General features: G+C 32.5%; 1 protein-coding gene, 1 long non-coding RNA gene and 3 other non-coding genes across 5 annotated transcripts; 4 read left to right on the top strand and 1 right to left on the bottom strand.

Moving 5' to 3' along the window:
- Window positions 1–10,116: 10,116 nt before the first annotated feature.
- Window positions 10,117–17,215, bottom strand: LOC110666224 (uncharacterized). The gene is made up of 16 exons (XM_021826640.2): window positions 16,768–17,215; window positions 16,495–16,556; window positions 16,343–16,410; window positions 15,381–15,502; window positions 14,985–15,090; window positions 14,827–14,878; window positions 14,115–14,232; window positions 13,917–13,947; window positions 13,804–13,827; window positions 13,520–13,644; window positions 13,186–13,267; window positions 11,223–11,345; window positions 11,074–11,127; window positions 10,896–10,965; window positions 10,724–10,757; window positions 10,117–10,630 (listed from the first exon to the last, which is right to left on the bottom strand). The coding sequence occupies exons 1-16, from the start codon at window positions 16,949–16,951 to the stop codon at window positions 10,311–10,313; spliced, it is 1,575 nt and encodes a 524-aa protein (XP_021682332.2). The 5' UTR covers window positions 16,952–17,215; the 3' UTR covers window positions 10,117–10,310.
- Window positions 17,216–18,184: 969 nt separating this feature from the next.
- Window positions 18,185–19,504, top strand: LOC110666216 (uncharacterized). The gene is made up of 2 exons (XR_002497118.2): window positions 18,185–19,100; window positions 19,229–19,504. It is a non-coding gene; the product is annotated as an uncharacterized LOC110666216 (long non-coding RNA).
- LOC131171667 (small nucleolar RNA snoR64a) lies at window positions 18,484–18,563 on the top strand. The gene has a single exon (XR_009142325.1). It is a non-coding gene; the product is annotated as a small nucleolar RNA snoR64a (small nucleolar RNA).
- LOC131171668 (small nucleolar RNA snoR20a) lies at window positions 18,616–18,709 on the top strand. Its single transcript, XR_009142326.1, has one exon. It is a non-coding gene; the product is annotated as a small nucleolar RNA snoR20a (small nucleolar RNA).
- Window positions 18,779–18,866, top strand: LOC131171657 (small nucleolar RNA R38). The gene has a single exon (XR_009142315.1). It is a non-coding gene; the product is annotated as a small nucleolar RNA R38 (small nucleolar RNA).
- Window positions 19,505–20,190: the final 686 nt, after the last annotated feature.

A 20,190-nucleotide genomic window follows, 5' to 3' on the forward strand; every position in this document is an offset into this window, starting at 1 on the left:
AGAGGAGCAGAAACAATCTCTCATTAATATTCAAGTGTGTCCTCCACTCTCTTATTACACTTGTATTTATAGCCTTTTGGCTTCAAAGCTAAAGACAAAAATATCCCTACTTTAGTAACAGCTGTAAGGAGCTTTAAGTCCAAACAAAAATTAATCTATCAAAAGACTAAAAACTCCTTACAAAAAGTAAATTTAATACAGCAGCAAATAAGGGCATTTAAGTCCAAAAGAGAGGTGTTTATAACAGATGGAATATTCCTTGAAAAAGGTGCCAGCAGATACATGTACATGGGTTGGATCTAGTGCATGCATGTCCACAGGTTATTCCATGTAATCTAATGCTCCACATGACACCTGGTCACTTCTAAGCATAATTTTCATCAAATTTAATCCTTTACATTTTTCTTCATGCCATTCCAGCTTATAATCCTTGCTCCTTATGATTTCACAAATTAAATTCTGAAGTGATTTAGCTCTAGCTCTAGTAATTGGACCTTGGATGAAATCCTTTGTCGTGGATGTAGCTTGATTCTCATCATTCCCCTCCGCTTCAAAATGATTCGTCCTCGAATCTGTTCCTTCGAGATAAGGCATCAGCCACCACATTTTCTTTCCCATGTTTGTATTGAATCACATATGGGAAGGTCTCAAGGAACTCAACCCATTTTGCATGACGCCTACTCAACTTATTTTGCCCCTTGATATGCTTCAATGACTCATGATCTGTGTGGATGACAAATTGCTTTGGCCAAAGGTAATGTTGCCATGTTTCCAAGGCACGTACCAATGCATACAACTCCTTGTCATATGTAGAATAGTTTAAAGCTGCTCCATTAAGCTTCTCACTAAAGTATGCTATTGGTCTCTTTTTCTGCATTAAAACGGCTCCAATACCTATTCCCGATCGTCACACTCAATCTCAAAACTTTTAGAAAAATCAGTAAAGCCAACACAGAGCTTTAACATAACATCTCTTTAATTTTGTGAAAAGCATCATCTTGTTTCTGTTCCCAAACAAAATTAACATTCTTTTTTACAAGATCATTCAATGGTGCTGCAATGGTACTGAAATTCTTAATAAATCTTCTATAGAAACTAGCTAGTCCATGAAAACTACGTATTTCAGATGCAGTCTTTGGAATGGGCCAGTCTCTAATAGCTCTAATTTTTTCATCATCAACTTCAACACCATTAGCACTAATGACAAATCCTAAAAAGACAACCTTTTTCCATGCAAAATGAACATTTCTTCAAGTTAGCATATAATTTTTCCTTTCTTAACACATCGAATACAGCCCTTAAATGATGCATATGTTCATCCATGCCTCTACTGTAAACCAATATATCATCAAAATAAACAACAACAAATTTTCCAATAAAAGCACGCAACACATGATTCATCAATCTCATAAAAGTGCTAGGAGCATTAGTTAGCCCAAAAGGCATCACTAACCACTCATATAGTCCATGTTTTGTTTTAAATGCAGTCTTCCATTCATCACCTACTTTCATGCGAATTTGATGATATCCGCTTTTCAAGTCAATTTTGGTAAAAACACAAGCACCACAAAGTTCATCCAAACAGTGATTTTGTTGACCGCCCTACAATCCACACACATGCGCCATGTGCCATCTTTCTTTGGTACCAAAAGGACGGGTACAGCACAAGGGCTCATACTTTCTCTCACATATCCCTTAGCTAGCAATTCCTCAACTTGCCTTTGTAATTCTTTGGTTTCTTCAGGGTTACTTTTATAGGCTGGACGGTTGGGAATAACTGCTCCAGGTACAAAATCAATATGATGCTCAATCCCTCGAATAGGTGGTAGTCCAGCTGGCATCTCCTCAGGTAGTACATCCTCATATTCCTGCAAAAGGGAGACAACAACACTAGGCAAATTGGGGTCAAGGTCAAATGTGGATAAACAAGAGTCCTTAAACACAATTAATAACATTTGCTTGTTGGCAAACATGGCATTCCTCACATCTCTTCCTTTAGCATACAAGCTTAATTTTCTCTCCCCTCTTTCCGCACAGCTCTCCTTTTGCGCCGAAGATTCACCTTTTTCAAGCACTCTTGGAATGTTTTCTTTACTATCTTTTCTTTCCTCACAACCACCCTTGTCTTGCTCACTCACAACATTTTCACTCAATTTCTTTTCACTCCTTCTTTTCTTCTCTACTCTCTTTTCAGCCACTCTTGATTTTTCCTCACCCATTGCTTGCTTAAGCCTTGTTTGGTCTTCATAAATCTGTTTTGGTGTCATAGGTGCCAAAATGATTTTCCTTCCATTCATTTCAAAAGAATACCTATTTTTATACCCATCATGGATCACCTTTCTATCAAATTGCCATGGTTGGCCAAGTAATAAATGGCCAGCTTGCATTGGAACCACGTCACACATAACCTCATCTTGATACTTTCCTATTGCAAAGGAAATCAGTACTCGTTTTGTTACTTTCACCTCACCACATTCATTCAACCACTGCAATTTATAGGGTCTAGGGTGTTTCGAAGTCCTCAACCTTAGTCTCTGCACCAAAATAGTACTAGCAACATTGGCACAACTTCCCCCATCAATGATGACACTACAAGCTTTGTCTTGGATAAGACACCTTGTATGAAAAATTGTTTCTCTTTGCAATTCATCACCAACATCCTCCTTTACTTGAGTATTTAATGCTCTCATAATCACTAGAGCACTTCCTTCAAAGATATTCTACCTCTGCATCCTCCTCCTGAAGATGTGGAATCACTCACAATTTCCTCCTCTGTTTCTATCACACCATATTCTCACATGAACATGACACTCTTGATAGTGCATTGAGAAGCTATGTGTCCACCGTCCAAACACCTAAAACACTTCACATCTCTATTTGGGTAGTAGTTGCAACCTCCTTTCCTTTACTTTCTACAAATTTCTTCTCCACCTTCTTTTCCTTATCCTTATCCTCATTTTTCTTATAGTTGCTAAAAGCCTTTTCCTATCCTCCTTCTTCCAGTTTGACTTCCAAGATAAAGAAGTACCTGCATTTCCTCCAAATTTTGACTTGCATTTAAGTTGCCTTTCTACCTTCATAGCCATGTGGACCATATCCTCCAACTCAATATAGTGATGTAACTCAACAATATGAGCAATCTCTTTGTTTAGCCCATTCAAGAATCTAGCCATGGTGGCTTCTCTATCCTCCTCCACATTTGCTCTAATCGTAGCAATTTCCATTTCTTTATGATAATCTTCAACACTTTTAGAACCTTGAGTCAATCTTTGTAACCTCTGATGTAGCTCTCTATAGTAATGACTAGTAACAAATCTCTTCCTCATTATAGTTTTAATATCACACCAGGTTGCAATTGATTGCTCATAATTTCTCCTTCTACTAATCAACACTTGATCCCACCATACCAAAGCATAATCAGTAAATTCTCTGCTAACTTTACTTTCTTTTCCTCTGAATAGTGATGACAATCAAACACACTTCTACCTTCCTTTCCCATTGAAGATACATATCAGGATCATTTTTCCCTTGGAAAGAAGGGATGCTCATTTTAATACTTTTGATATTGTCATCTACCCTATCCCTCTCTCTTTCCTCTCTTCTTATCCTCCTATCCCCATTCCTCCTATCTTGACTCTTCTCTCATATCTACCCCTCCTAGGTCTTTCAACCTCAAAAACAAAGTTATCAACCTCAACTACATAAGATACAACTACTGGAGGTACAATAACCCTCCTATTTGGCCTTGTCTCATTTTGCGTATATCTTTGCTCCAATCTTTCCAAGCTATCTATGATTTCATTGAACACAACATTGATTCTTTAAAATTGTTGTCTGACACTGCATGTAGAATGGATTTTCACCTTCCCCCTCACTACCATCACCCCTTCTAGACATGTTTTCAGACCTGCAAGAAAATGGTTAGTGTAAAGAAAATACCTCACTCACTCCCTTACGTGTTTACACTCAACAGAGGACACTCCACTCGTGTTTAACTCAACAAGGCTTTTTCCCTCTTATGAACTCACCACTCTGTGCCTTTTACCTCTCTTGGCTATGTCCACAAGTTCTTATCAAACTCAAGTAACTGAAACCAAGACTGTACCCACAAAAATTTAACACACAATAAAATTCTTGAACGTGACGGATCAAAACGAGTAATCAAGAAAACAATAATGTGATTCAAGAAGTCAAGAAAAGAAAAGCTCAAGTATGGAAATGTAATGCAATAGGAATCAAGAAAGAAGACACCAAAATAAAAGAGTAATAAGCTGGAAAAGAGACAACCTAAAGTAGAGATATTAAGCTTAAATATCCAAGTTTGCCACCAACTTATCACAATTACCAGCAGTTCACACAATACACCAAGAATTGCATAAATTTAGAATCACCAAGCAAATGAGTGTATTTTGATCTGAAACTGAGTAGGCAAATGCAACCCAATACTAACTAATTGCTGCAAGAATTTCAGCCTTTTCTTGACAGACTTACTATGTAAATCAAATATAATTGTGTCTGCCGCAAAATTTTGGTTCCCCACACAAACGATTAAATTTTGAGCTGAAATTTAATTTGAGAATAGCTCAAATGTGGCACAAATGGCCTGTAAATTTTCAGGAATTTCGGGGCTGATTTGCTATGTAAACTTAATTTGATCGGGTCTACCGCAAAATTTTGGTTCTCCACACAAACGGATGAATTTTAAGCTGAAATTTAATTTGGGAACTACTTATATGGGGTATAGACACCCGGTAAATTTTCAGAAATTTCTGGGTATATTTGCTATATGAACTTATTTTGATCGATTCTGCCGCAAAATTTTGGTTCCCTATGCAAATGGTTGAATTTTAAGCTGAAATTTAATGTGGGAACTACTGATATGGGGTATAAACACCTTGTAAATTTTCAAGAATTTCTGGGTCTATTTGCTATGTGAACATAATTTGATCGGGTCTGCCGCAAAATTTTGGTTCAGCAGGCAAACGATATCAAACAACCCCCAAAATTTACACCCAACGTCTTAAACACACCCAAATATTGCTGGTACAGTTTCAAGCCAAATTGGTAAGTCGAACTCAATGAACCAGATAATCTCTCATGCTTAATATCAAAATGAAGGAAGCAAAATGGATGGCTAGAATAATCGCTTTGGCTTGATTAACCCAAAACCCTAAGACAAACCCAACAAAACAAATTTTTAAACAAACAGGTCCAACTAAACCCCAAGAGCCAAACAGCAAATATGAAGAAGGTAAGAAACACAAAGAACAAAAATCAAATAGAGAATCTACCTTGTTTGGACGTCCCTTTGCTCTGATACCAAAACTGATGTGAACCTTCAAGTAATTGGTAACTTGAAAACCCACATTCAAGAATTAAATGAACAATATGGAAAGCACCAAATCAAGATGTATGAATTTGAATCTTTGAACCAAAGACAATCAGTTGTTGTGTAATAGAAAGAAAATATCAGAAATGGGATTCTTGACCTAATTCATATGGAGAATGAATAAACCAAGAATATTATGCACATTAAAACTTGCAAAAAAGAATCTTAGCAAGTTAATGAGCTTCACAAGAACAAAGGCAACAGCCAATTTACTCACTAGAGGAGCAGAAACAATCTCTCATTAATATTCAAGTGTGTCCTCCACTCTCTTATTACACTTGTATTTATAGCCTCTTGGCTTCAAAGCTAAATTCAAAAATATCCCAACTTTAGTAACAGCTTTAAGGAGCATTAACTCCAAACAAAAATTAATCTATCAAAAGACTAAAAACTCCTTACAAAAGTAAATTTAATACAAAGAAGAAATAAGGGCATTTAAGTCCAAAAGAGAGGTGTTTATAACAGATGGAATATTCCTTGAAAAAGGTGCCAGCAGATACATGTACATGGGTTGGATCTAGTGCATGCATGTCCACAGGTTATTCCATGTAATCTAATGCTCCACATGACACCTGGTCACTTCTAAGCATAATTTTCACCAAATTTAATCCTTTACATTTTTCTTCATGCCATTCCAGCTTATAATCCTTGCTCCTTATGATTTCACAAATTAAATTCTGAAGTGATTTAGCTCTAGCTCTAGGAATTGGACCTTGGATGAAATCCTTTGTCGTGGATGTAGCTTGATTCTCATCATTTATAGTTTACAGAAAATTGATTTATCTATAATTCGTGGCTATCTCTTTCAATAATATGTCTCTTAAAAATCAAATAACTTGACTTATTCATTTGAGAGTGCTGTAAGTTTTATCATTGTATCTAATACTTATTGGTTATAAAGAATTCTTTTAATAAATTTATAATATACTTTTATTTTAATGCATGGAATACATTTTTTATAATTTATCTAACAGTTTTACATGTCAGTTGAGAAGCTCTAAAAATATATATATTTGGTTTGTACAATTAGTAACTTTAGCTTTTTTCTTTTTTTCTTTTTTATTTAGTTCGCCATGTTTAAGGTCCATCTTTATTAATCAATGCTTTGTCATCCAAGCTCACTCGTATATATCTATCTCCTGCTGTTACCATAACTACTACTAATAATATATGATTATACCACTATTAATCATTCCTTTAAAATTAAAATTGATCTTCGTTGCAAATTTTTTATCTAAACCAAATTTATGGTGAATAAACAAAACATATTTAAGACTCATTAGATTATATGTAAGTGGAACTCACACTTAGATCGCTTGATCTATTGTGAATATGAGTTGTGCTTATTTATAATGAACTGAAGTTGATATAAAAATTTCTTTTCTTTGTGACTTCGAAACCTTACCATTGTCAACTCCATAAGAAGAAGAGCGCATCTGGAATAATCACATGTCGCATCACCAGAAGATGAATAACCCTGGCTGGCTTTTTGTATATGCAAGGATTTAAGTACTCATTTTGTCCATCTAATTTGAGTGGAAAGGCCCTACGGATGATGGGGAACTCATGAAATATTCCTTCGAAAATTTGGGACCAATGTCCTTCTGTTGGGCTTTTGGCAAACACAGTATATTTTAAGTCATTTTGTTTTCTCTCTAAATTGGTAAGCATTCAATAATTAATTTTTTTTAATATGAGTATAACAGTGAAAATGTAATAGTTTTCTCTCCTCATTTTTTCTTTCCATCAAAATATAGAGAATAAACAAATCACTTAATTTCCTTTCATTTCCCTACAAAAAAAAATTGTAACGAAAATAATAAATTTCCTTTCTATAATTAGAGATTTTACTTTTCTTATAATTTTATTATTTTTTTAAACTTTTCTTTCTATAAAAAAAGGCAAGTGATTCAACTTTATATTTAAGTCGCATTATACATGTTGTATATTAAATTCAAGATGAGTTGAATTTTAACAAAAATTTAAGGTTTAATAATTTTTCAAATAAATAAGAGAGAATAAGTCCTTTGTTTTCTAAGGGTACAAAATTGATTTCTTTCTTGGATAATGAAGAAATCCAAAACCCTCCAAATTAAAATTTCTTTCACCGAAAAAGTTAACTTCGACCTGTTATTTTTTCTCCTTTTCTATAAGAGGGAATCTCAAAAATATAGAAAGAGATATCTCTTAATGGTAAAAACTATTTTCCATCAAAATATTTTTCAGCAGTGCTATACAACAAAGAAAATTTTAGTGGAAAATTTCATAAATAAGATTCGTTCAGGATAAATCATTTACAACAAAAGACATACTACTACATCAAAAATATATATTAGCAACAACTTTCAGTAAATTAGGTAACTCTTTCAAAACTTTCATGGGGTAAAATTGTGTGCACCTACAAACATTAGCATCCATTTAAAAAATGTGAATTTTAAATAATAAAATATTTGAATTTAACATTATATTAAAATTTTATATTTTTTATTAAAATATAAATATAAATTATAAGTATTATTTAACTCAAGCGAGTCTAGAGTGGGCAGTGACAGAGTCAGCATTTTGGCTTAGGGGGCTCAATTAAAATACATGATTTATTAATAAATTACTTACTTAGATGTTGATTAAAGAGATTGATTAATTAATGATAATAATTATCTCATAACTATAAAATAAAAATATTTAATAGATATAATAATAAAAATAAATACTTTAATTTTTTTTTTTAAAATTGATTTGGTAAAAATTAAATGAAATTACTATTAGTTTAAAAATGTAATGAATAATTAATATTGTGAATTGCTAAAACTAAAATATATTGATGGCTTAATATTAAAAAGTTTGTCCAATTTATCTCAAATTTATTTTTTTTAAATTATAAAAAGTATATTCCATTAAAATTATAGATTAAATAAAATAAATAATATGATTTAACTTCTAATATTATGAAAGAAACTTCTTTTTTCTAACTTTAATATGAAGACATTTTAGCAATAAAAAAATTCAAAATAGTAATAAGATCATAAAAAAAAGTTACTAATATTTTAAATTGATGAAAAAATATGAGAAAATTACATTAGATTTTTTTTAATGATATTATATAATAATTTAAATTTTAAAAAATAAAAATCAATAATTTTAGATTTATTAGATGAAAAAATAATAAAATAAAATTGATGAAAAATATAGGATGAAGTGACAATGATTTAGATTTTTTTTAGTCTGGAGATTTATATTTTATTATATCATTCTTTTAATAAAAATTTTAAAATTTTTTTTTATATGAAATTAATATTAAACTCACTTAAAACTTTTAAAACTCACAAATTTTCATACTAATCAAAATTTAATATAATAATAAAAAAATAATTTTTTAAAATTATTAAATCTACAAAAAAAAAAATTTAAATTTCAGGGGGCTCATTGCCGTCCTTGGCCCAACTGGCTCTGCCCATGAGAGTGGAAAATGTACACTATAAGCCATGAATGTTCACCATATCCCATAAATTGGTCAAGTGTTGGATGGGTGAAGTCTTGGGCTTCATTTTGCGAGCCTGTTTGTAGCGATGAAAAGGCCGAAAGGTAGAGAAAGAGCAAGATTTTTAAAAAAAAAAAAAGAAAGACACAATATCTGTAGGTCTGTAGAAGCATGGGCAATGGCTGTCAATAATTGAGCAGCAGCTACTGGATCTGATAATCCATATGTTATAATATGTTTGGTTACAAGGACAGATAAGGACATTCATTTCTAAGGATATGATATTCTTGTAAGGATCACCGATATGCCCCATAATTTTTTTATTTTTATTGAAAAGTAAAAATGAAGAATATAAAAATTACTATATTAATATTCACACTCCAACAACTGCTGATTAGAAGCACATAATTGAATGGCTTTCATTTCTTATTGACTTTATAACGCCTACTTAAAATCACTTTAATTGAATTTTGTTGTTGCCAACTGCCATTTAGAATTGCAATGCGTATAGTTTTTGTGAATATTTGATTCATCAAATTTTAATAAAATAAATTTAAATAATATATAATTAAATTTGAGATAAATTTAAATTTAAAATTTAATATTTATAATATATTTAAATTTTATATATAGAATTATTATTATTCTAATCTATTTATATAAATATTTAATTAAATATAAATTATATATATTTTTTATAATAATATTTATAAATTTTTATTATTTTATTTTATATAAAATAAAATTAAAATATTTTATAAAATTATCAAATTTTTAATATATAAATTATTAATAAAAATAATTTTTATATAGATTATTAATTAAAAAAAATATAAAATTAAATATATTCGAGTATTTGAAATTATGGCTTCAACCCACCCACCATTTTAAACGTTAAAAAAGTAATTTAAAAAAAATTTAATTACTTATTTTAGAATTAATATATTTAAAATAGTGTCTTTTTTTTTTTTAAATAATGACTTGAATAACAATACACCTTAGACCTTACTTTGAACTCGGCTTTCTTTTCTTTCTGTCTAAAAAGAATAGGCTGAACCATCTCTCCCGCACAAGACCATGAGATGGGCATTTCACTCTAAATGCCTAGTTACAGAAAAATAAGAAATTGGGTCTTTTACTACATTGGGCTTGTGTGTTTACTTCCCTCTAATCACTGAAACACCAAATTATACCGATTCAAAAACATCCTTTGAAAAGATTGAGCAAAAATAAAAGAAATCATCCAAAATTGAAGCAGCACTATAGATTTTTATAAACCGTCTACGCAGAAAAAGATTAATCAGTTTCCTTAAAAAAATTCTTCCAACAAAGAAAATACACGGGAACTGAATAAAAATTACTTGAACAATTAAAAAAAAAATGCAAAGTTACATTTGGTTTCTACACAACAAAAATTTCCATGTTCATCCAGGAATATGCATGTTATGACTTCTTTGGCCTTCCCCGCTTGCCAGCATTTACTTGAGAAGAATTTGTACTCTTATTTGCCCCCGGACGCCCACCCTTCCCTTTTGATGCTGATTTTCCTCGACCTTTACCAGAAAACTTTCCACCCCGCTTACTTTGTTGTGTACGGCCATTAAACTCTTCATCACTATCCTCACTTTCATTATCACTGAGCTCTTCTTCTGATTCTGAAGAATCTTTGGACTTCTTCCTTTTCTTGGAATTTTCAGAAGCTTTAGAGGCAACTTTTCTTGCAGGCTTAGCAGCTGGAGATTTGGTCTCTGGTTCTTCACTCCCTGCGAGAGAATAATCAATTACTAGGCAATGCTGAGATAACGACATACAATGCTGAGAAATCTAGAAAACAAATGCTGAATACTATCACATACCTTCACCAGAAGCCTTGCCATCATAGACATCCAGCTGCGAATCAATAAATGAGCAATTAGGTATAATCATCAAAAAATAAATCTCAAAACAGAGATTGCACCATGTACCACGAAAATAGAAGACTTTCACACCAGGACAGGACAACCAGGCATGTACATAAAAAAGAATTACCTGCTCAAGACGGTCACCAACATTTGTTCTATCAACTATAACCATGGAATGGCCCATACCGCATGCCACACTGAAACAGAAGCATCCATTTTCAAAACCCACAGATACAATCGAAAGTATATGGCATGATGCATCAAATTTTTAAAATAGAATAAATAGAGTTTACTATTTTGCTCACCCAATAACACGCATGCCCTCAAGAATATCTACCTTCTGGGGTACTGATGAAGACCTGACATGGAGAAACAAACATAAAAGTGTATGCTAAATATTAAAAAAGAAGCCTTGTGGAAATAAGGCAGACATCACAAGTGCAGAATTACATACTTCTGTCCATAAGGACCATATCCTAGTTCACCATACTGAGCATGGCCCCAACTTATGCAAGAGTTATCAGCACCAACAAAATGGTGCATGCTGCCAGAATCCATACACCGCAAATTCCAACCACTGCACCAAATGAAAAGGAAAAGAAAAGAAAAGCAACAATTGTCCATTAAAATTGTTATTTGCATATTAAACTCAATTAATTGAACTCCATAGACAAATAAACAACATGTTAAAAGTCCTAGTAAAGCTGCTACAATAAAATAAATAAATAAAAATATAAGAATCCCCAAAATGAAAACCAGAAACATATAAAGACAATATCTTATAACAAAACATTTTGAAGTAAGGGAAATTAATGGATTCTTTAAGGCTGTAACCAAACTCCTATCAGATTTTAAAACAACCATCAAATAAGAGACCATAGTAATTACATTTTGAACCTTGACCAGTGAAGTACAAATCCTGTTGCCATGCTGTAAGACTATAAACTGTGCAATTTCTGCTACCTTATTAGATTCACATTTAATCAAATGAGAACCAGCATGACACAGAACTCTCTGACCATCAGTGAAAAAAAATATAAACGCACACGGACAATGAAAATAACATAGGCTCATTTGAGCAGAATATCAGCATTATGTTGGAGATACCAGGCAGAAACAGGCACCGATAAAGACAGATTCACCCAGCAGTCTCTGATGCAGATGCTTTCAGAAAATTCATGTGATTTTTATGGTGAATCATCACTAAGGTTGGAGGCCCAGAAAGCTTCGTACCATATAGCAGAAAAGAACCACACAGAGTCAGGGTAGAAAGAGTTTCTCTCTAACATGTTTTGAGTTGCCAGGGAAAATTGAGAAGCTGGGCACTCAAGCGTCACAGTAAAGGTGCATAATAAGGGCTACAAACCATCAGTCAACCAAGAGTCATAAGAGGACATGCACATCATCCAAGTCCATGTCAGATGGCGAAACTATTTTAAACTGATCGTAAACTATAAGTCAGCAAAAAGCCAAGGAGGAGGATGTGAAGAAGGACAGAGGAGGATGAGAAGAAGGTCAGAGGGAGTGAGACAGCAAGAGAGAACTTTAGATGTCTAATATTTGTATTCAGACATCACGTTCAGTGCTCAAGTAACAACATCTACAAGATATATTCTCACTCTAACAACAATATGACCTTTGTTCTAAAAATGATTCACACAGTATAGGCAACAAAATAATAACAAAACAAGTAAAATTTGTCGTGCAGCACAGTACCTCATATACTTCAACAGAAAATTCATCAAAATTGATTCAGATCCCAAGGATTTTATAATCCATCACCATATAAGCAGCAAAAAATATTAAAGTTCAGTATGCATCCAGGACTTGTACACTTGCATCTACACTTTTGGGAATTTATTATTGAAAAAAAGGTTGTTCATTCAAAACCATTCTGACGTTTGCAATCTGGTAACTGGAAACTGATACAGCTTATCCACATGAATACAAAATTTGCTGGTGAACCTAGTCTCAGGCAAGACTTGAATATTTATTATCAGAAACAAAGCACCATATATTTTGAGAATGTCTGCTCCTATAACCAGAAATAAGATGTCAAACAGATTGGGCCTAAATAAAAATGCAGAATAGGATCATCATATAATAAAAACAGTGGAACACAAAAAAAAAATAATAATAAACGTGTATATTCCTCGGCCAAAAATATGGAATGCCGAATGTGAACAGAGACGATATATATATATATATATATATATATATATATATATATATATAAATAAAACAATTAAACATCAAAAATAAACATCACCCTATGATAAGGAATTATATGCCTTGGCTAAAAATAAAACAATTAAACATTAAAAAAAAAATCAAAACCTGAACCGTATAGATATATATAAATTTGAACAGAGAGAAGAATATAAAAAATTTTAAATATAATAATGGCCGCTAAGAACCTTAAATCCATTAGAGGCTTAGGATACATCCAGTCATCACCAGTGTTCTTCATTTTCCCCCACATGTACAACTGTCCACCTCCTGAATACAAATAAAACTGATAATTGTCAACACTTGTTTGTATGAGCAACAGGCTGTCAGGACTAGGGAACACAGAATTGGACAGCCAAGTGAATAATTAAAATCAATAACCACAAAAGTAGATCACTACCAGGAAGATAATAAATCATCAACCATCTTAAGGAAAGATGTAATTTACAAGGATTGATTAGAAAAGAAAATGTTTTTACCTGCTAAAGGTCAATGAAAGAGACAATGAAAAACATATAATACCTGCAGTACATGCAGAGTTTACAGAACCAGCAGAAATTACTGCATTAGGAGGTAGAACATTATGCTTTGAAAAGACATCCACACGACGAGGAACCCATTCATCCTTTTGCTCTCTATGTCCAAGCCTATGAATCACGAATCAGAAAATCACATGCATGTCAATGAGAAAGCAACCAAGAATTGGGGACCGTGCAAAAGCTTCTAAATTCTTTAAGCTTATCCAATACTCTACAATGTTTTAGCCATGCCCTTGTAAAGGCCAACATAAAATAGCAGGAACAAACCTTCCATAACCACCGAAGCCCCACCTAAACATACAAACAATAAACTATTGTCAATTATTTATACCTATTTGATGCATGTGAAAAAAAAATGGCTATTTATATTGGAAACTTACGTGTAAACATAGCCATTTGAATCCACAGCCACTGCATGACCATAACAAATTAGTCAATTAAACAAACAACAGCAACAAGCACAAGCTCATAGGATAAGGGGAGGTGTGTGTGTGTGTGTGTGTGTGTGTGTGTGTGTGTGTGTTTAGAGAGAGAGAGAGAGAGGAGAAAGGGGGGGGGGGGGGGGTGGGGTGGATAACCTGTATGGTTAGTTCCACATGCAACTTTTACAATAGTTTCCCCAGCAAGAGAAGCAATTGCTCTAGGCCGTGGCTGGGCTTCATAAGCAAGCCTGACTGAGCTCTCTTTAGTATTATACTGCAAGCAAAGACTATCTCATTAGGATCCATGCCTACAACGAGTCATAAACTAATGTAGAGAATCCTGAAAATAGGATGTTGAAATAATAAATTAACTAAAATCCGTCATATCATATCTGCTCCCCAGACAAAGCAGTACCACCGTTAGTGCTGTTCATTTAATGTGTGCAACCAGTAAACCCAGCTGTAACCAACCCAAACTTATGGTTGTGGGCAGCAAAACATCTAAATACCTAAGAATCAGGTTTAGCATTGGTTTTACATGAAAAGGTCCAGAATTAAGATGTGATTCTATTTTATTGAAACAAAATACTTTTTAGATGCTTGCATATAAACCTTGATAACATCCTATTCCTAGTTAATTTCTGATTTCTTCCCATATAATACAAAATACAGTACACAATAAGGCACAAGGAGCCATGTAACTGTGACTATAACTTAGCACAAGGAGCCACGTAACTGTGACTATAACTTAGGTAATTGTTGGGTTTATCAATGTAGAATCACAAAATTTAGTGAAAGTTGTCTGCAATTGATGAATTGGTATGGATTTACTTATAAAACCAATTAAGTAAAAGACCTCTCAACACACCTCATTGTCCGTTCCATGCCCAAGCTGACCATACTGTGGAAGGCCTGCAGTTCTGCAAACCAGAAACAAAAGTGACCTAAGAAGAAAAAGAGCCATAGGACATTAAATTAATTAGTTGAAGACTGAAAAACAGGACTAAAATGATCCACAAACCATACAGTATAGAAGCTCCTTCAACAGATGATAACCAGACAGTAAAATCAGCTCCACAGGCAGTTTTCTTGACATCAGACACGAGACAGCGGACAGGAGATGACTCAATTTCTATAAAGCGATAGAGCAAAAGTATAATCCAGAAGGTTGATATCTAGAAATAAATTTATTCATAGTGAAATATGGAAACACACTAGATTAATGAACACTATAAACGCGACTAAACAGAAGTTGCACAAAGGTTTTTTGTTGCTCAATCTGAAAATGTAACACAACCAATCAACAGAAACTATATTTCAAATGCCTTCTAGGAAAACATGAAAAATTCATTCTTTCCAGCGAAGTCAAAATTTGATCAAAAGGGGTAGTCATGGAATGAAATTTATCCAAAACAGAATTACCATTTCTTACTGAACCAGAACCCAGCTGTCCATGTTTATTCCAACCAAATGCAAGGGATTGACCATCTTCTGTGGCCACTGCTGTGTGGCTCCTCCCTGATCCAGCACTAATAATTTTGTACCTTCAGAACAACCAATAGAGCATTAGATCTCTGCCACAAAATATTTAACCGATATTAAAACCACTAACTTAGAGAAAGCAAAACAAAAAATGCCAAAAGGCAACTTGCATAACATAAAAGAGAGTTCTTCAGATGGCGTACACTAATTCTCAAACAAATAGCATGCTCCCTTACTCTTTACAAGGGAAGGAAAAAAAATGCTAAATAAGTGTCACACATAAAGATCAGGAGTTCTAGCTTCTTGGTGTTATCACACTTTTAAATTCCAAGTTCATACCCAAAACTAATTAAGAAATGAATTTGGCTGAATTTTGTGTTGCAACTTGCAAACTAGAATCCCTTCAGCGTCTTTCCCTACAAAAATTCATTTGTATTTTATAGGTAACCAATAATATTACATATAAATCATCTATGCCCAGCTCCCGACATTTCAAAGCCAAGCATCTTCTGTCTATATCAATACCAAATAGCGAAATAAAAACAATGACTAGCAACTCATTTAAAGTTTTAGACATTTGAAGGTCCACACAGTGATCTGAATCTCTATTTCATAGTTATCATTTTGGACCTTAATCTCTGCTTTATTTTATCTTTACAATGCATGTTCATTTTCAAGTAACATTAAAAAAAAATTATAAATTTCATGTAAAATTAAAAAAACATTATAAACATTAGGGGTAGAGAACAACCTAGATATTATGATGCAATCTCCTTTGTATACATACTCAGGACAAGCACACAGGTGAGGTAAATCATATGCAAGAACAATACACGGTAAACATAAAAGATAAAAATAAATAAATAAATAACTTTATCAATATTTTCAAACAAACAACGTACTTCGAAAGTTCAGAAACAATTGTTGGCCTATCACGCTGAATTGTGTCCCCATGACCAAGTTGCCCCTTCTGTGCAAACATGCACTGCTCCGTGAGTTGACAGATAAGAAAAACTAAACGTGTTAAACAACTTTAATACTAAGTTAGTCATGCCTCATTGCGGCCCCATGTATAGCAACGCCCTTCCACATCCAGAGCCACACAATGACAGGACGCTGCATCAAAGTATCACATAGTAACAATCAAAACCGCTGCACTACAATGCAATGCAAATGTTTGTGTTACCAATCAATCAAAACGACCAACATCAGACTTGACCAAGTGTTTGTCAAATACCCAAAGACCAATGAGCGATTGTCATGTAATGGAGGTTACAAATTAGCCGCGCGTACATGCATAAAAAAATAAAGGGGAAGTTAAACTCACCACATCCAGAGGCAACAAAACGAATGTCGACGCCGACGAGCGGACGGAGCCGAGTAGGAGAGACCAAGTTGCCTTCCTGGGAACCTTTCTTGCGACCAATGGTATTCCAACAAGTGGCGCCACAAAATAAGAGCTCCCCTCCCTTCTCCTCTACCTCTTTCTTCCCTGCTTCAGCGGCCGACATTTCCGGTCAAACTACCAGGTATGCAAGGAACAAAGTGAAAGACAGATCTAACGGCTAGTATTTCAAATATAGGTGAATCAACGGCTAGGATGATATAGAAATGTGGCGGGAAACAGAGCTAACGGCTAGTTGGCGGGAGGATCGGAGAGATTAGGGTTTAAGCTTCAAAGTGAAAGAAGAGCAGAGCGAAACCCTAATCCAAAATGAGAGCAGGAGAAACGAGGAAAGGATAGAAAGGGATTAATAATAAATGAAATATAATGTGGAGAGAGAAAACAGAGAGTTTGATTTTGCTCCTTTTTGTTTGTGGCTTTTCTTTTTTATTTTTTAAATCAAATATTTTTATTTAAATCATTTATACAGTTTGTTTCTAATTTCTCTTTTAGCTGCATTTTTTGGAATTAAATTGCCTTCTTTTATTTTATTAATTTCACCTAATTAAAAATTTAGAAATTGTAAGTTTATAAAACAGTCAGGACGAGGATCTGCATTGCATATTGTATAATCATGACAATCTTTTATTTGAAATTTGAGTGTTTTTGAGGCTCAGAAGAATATAATCATGTTTACTATTCATAAAAAATTTATAATTTAATTTTATAAATAATTAAAATTTTTCAAATTACTTTAATATTTTTTCAAGTCAAATAGTACATTGTAAATATTATTATAATTTTAAATTTTCAAAAAATGTCAAAATGAAGTTTGTTTAATTGACTTTTTGTGAACTTTTTAAAAAATGTAACACTGTAGATTGAAGGTGTGTTTGACATTACTATTATAGATGGAGAATAATATTTATTTTAAATACATTAATTATAAAGTATTAAAAAATATTTAAAATTAAATTTGATACATCTTAATCATTAAAATATAAAAATAATAAAATATTTTTTTTTCAAACTCTCATTTTCAACAAAATTTGTGAAAAACGGTCCTAACACTTAAATTATAATTTCAAAATCATATTTAAACTTTATTTAATTGATCATATTTGAAAAAATATATTTATAAAAAAGTATATTTATAGGAAATTTATTTCTCGAAAAATATGATACAATGAAAGTAAAATATGAAAATAGAGTGTTTTATTTTTTTAAGAAATTAATTTAATAGTATAAACTAAATAAGAATATTTTTTACACTTTTCAGAAAAATCTAATTCCTTATTCTAAAAAAAAAAATCTATTTCCTTAGTTTACTTACCCTAACCAAACAATGCCTTCGCAGAGAGGGAATTTCATTGATCCACTCAGCTCAATCTGGGTTCGACATACTTGGGCTTGACAATGCCGCTCACAAGCCCATTTCAGAGTATGAATGGGCTTGGCTCAGAAAATAAAAATGCATCGCACATCAATAATCCCAGCCGTTGGATCAACAATTTCAACAGTAATCAATCCCTTCTTAACCCTGATAAATCAGACCTCCACTCCTCAGTCTTTTCTGGAGTTAAAAAAACCCTAGCTCAAATCGCCGTACTTTTTTTCTCCGTGTAGGGTTCCTATTTCCATGGGGAGGGCAAATGACGAATCATACGCCGAATCATTGAATGCTCGGACATTTGATTTGGGTATTGTGATTCTTATTTTTTAATAGGAAGATCTGATGCCTTGCTATTATTTTTGTTCTCCCGTTATTTAATCGTGGATTTTAGTACTGAAGCCATTGATGACTATTGGTAGTTCAGCAAAAATGCTAGTCTACTGGCTTGCATCAAATGTTGAAATAATTTCATGAACTAGGACGGTCTGAGGCTTTTTCATATTTTCATTTTCTTTATTTGTTTTTTCTTTTTTTTTTAAATCTTGAAATGCTTATTAACAGTGTTGTGGATGATGAGAAATATAAATTATCACACAGTTATCCCTGTCTGATGCATTTTTGTGCTGATTACATGTGATCTGACACTAACACTGCTGCTTTTGATTATAAGCTCTCAAAAGAATTTTTGCTTTTTTTGATAGAATATTGATTTTAAATAGAGTTGAGTTCGAATTCATTACTATTATGGGGTGATAAAACCAATGAAAGTTGATTTTATTTTTTGGATTTTTTTAAGTCTTGAGCTTTCTAAATTGTAAATAACAGGTTAATTAGATTAGTTGATTTTCTGTTCAAATGGTGGTTCCTATGCTAAGCAAGCAAGGTATTGTTTTTTTCTTTTTTCTTCCCCCTAACATGGGCTTATTTGATATTATTGTTTGAGCTGCAATGGGAAAAAAGGGTTAAATTTGAAATCTTTTATTTGTTATTGCATTGTTGTTTGAGCTGCAGGTTTGTAGATTCTTTTATATGCTACTGTTAGCAGAAATCTTGCTGACTGAGATTCTGATATTATCCAGAGTCTTAAAGTTAGGGAGTATGAGGCACAATCTACCCCAGTTTGTAATCTTTTTTTTTCTCTTCTTGTGTGATTATTGGTTTTGGGAATTAGAATGCAAATTCTGTTACTGATATGAAACCAAATATGTAGCTTCAATGTTATTGAGATGTGGATGTTAATTGTGGTTTTGGGAATTGAAATACAAATTGTGCATGATTGCATACTGAGATGGATGATATATTTTTTTTATCAAACTGAGATGGATGATATAGTTTCAAGTTTCTTGAAGTAGATCATTATCTGTGCTAATCACATGGATTAGCAAGGACAAACCGTTTCTGACCACTTTCCTTTTAAACATAGTAACAAAAATTATTTAAAAATTCAATTTTTGTACTTGTTAAGGTATATTCATTAAGTTTTATTAAATACATTTTTTTATTATTAAATTTATATCAGGAATGATTAATATTACATAGAAAATATTAATTTTTTGGTTAATGATGTAAGTAATAAATAAATATTTTTTTAAAATATTAATATTGCACTCGTTAAAAGATTTAGTAAAAGTTGTTTAAAATTTTGCAACAGATTTTCTGCAGTGTAAGTCATTGCAGTTTGTTTTCAGAGTTTTGTATTGAGCCATGCAAATTTGCCAGAGATTAAATGTTTTATTAAATAAGGTGTGTTTAAATTGAAAGCAAAGATTTTTTTTTTTTTAGATGCATTTTGTTTTGTTGAGAGATTAAATATTTATATTGAAATTCATGAAAATTAATTTAAATTATAATAAATACATAAGTTTATATATAAATATATAATTTAGTAATTGTTAATCTCTTTCATATGAGGTTGAACTATTTTTTTGGTTTTACTAAGCAATTGGGAATAAAAATTTTCATTAGCCATTTGC

Source organism: Hevea brasiliensis, chromosome 12, assembly GCF_030052815.1.
Source record: "Hevea brasiliensis isolate MT/VB/25A 57/8 chromosome 12, ASM3005281v1, whole genome shotgun sequence".
Lineage (NCBI taxonomy): Eukaryota > Viridiplantae > Streptophyta > Magnoliopsida > Malpighiales > Euphorbiaceae > Hevea > Hevea brasiliensis.

Excerpts from the sequence above, each read along its gene's own strand:
- LOC110666224 (XM_021826640.2), bottom strand. The coding sequence starts at position 16,951 with ATGTCGGCCGCTGAAGCAGGGAAGAAAGAGGTAGAGGAGAAGGGAGGG. Across the intron at positions 11,128-11,222 it reads TATGGTCCTTATGGACAGAA|GTCTTCATCAGTACCCCAGA; the intron begins GTATGTAATTCT and ends TCTCCATGTCAG. Across the intron at positions 10,631-10,723 it reads TGGCAAGGCTTCTGGTGAAG|GGAGTGAAGAACCAGAGACC; the intron begins GTATGTGATAGT and ends ATTCTCTCGCAG.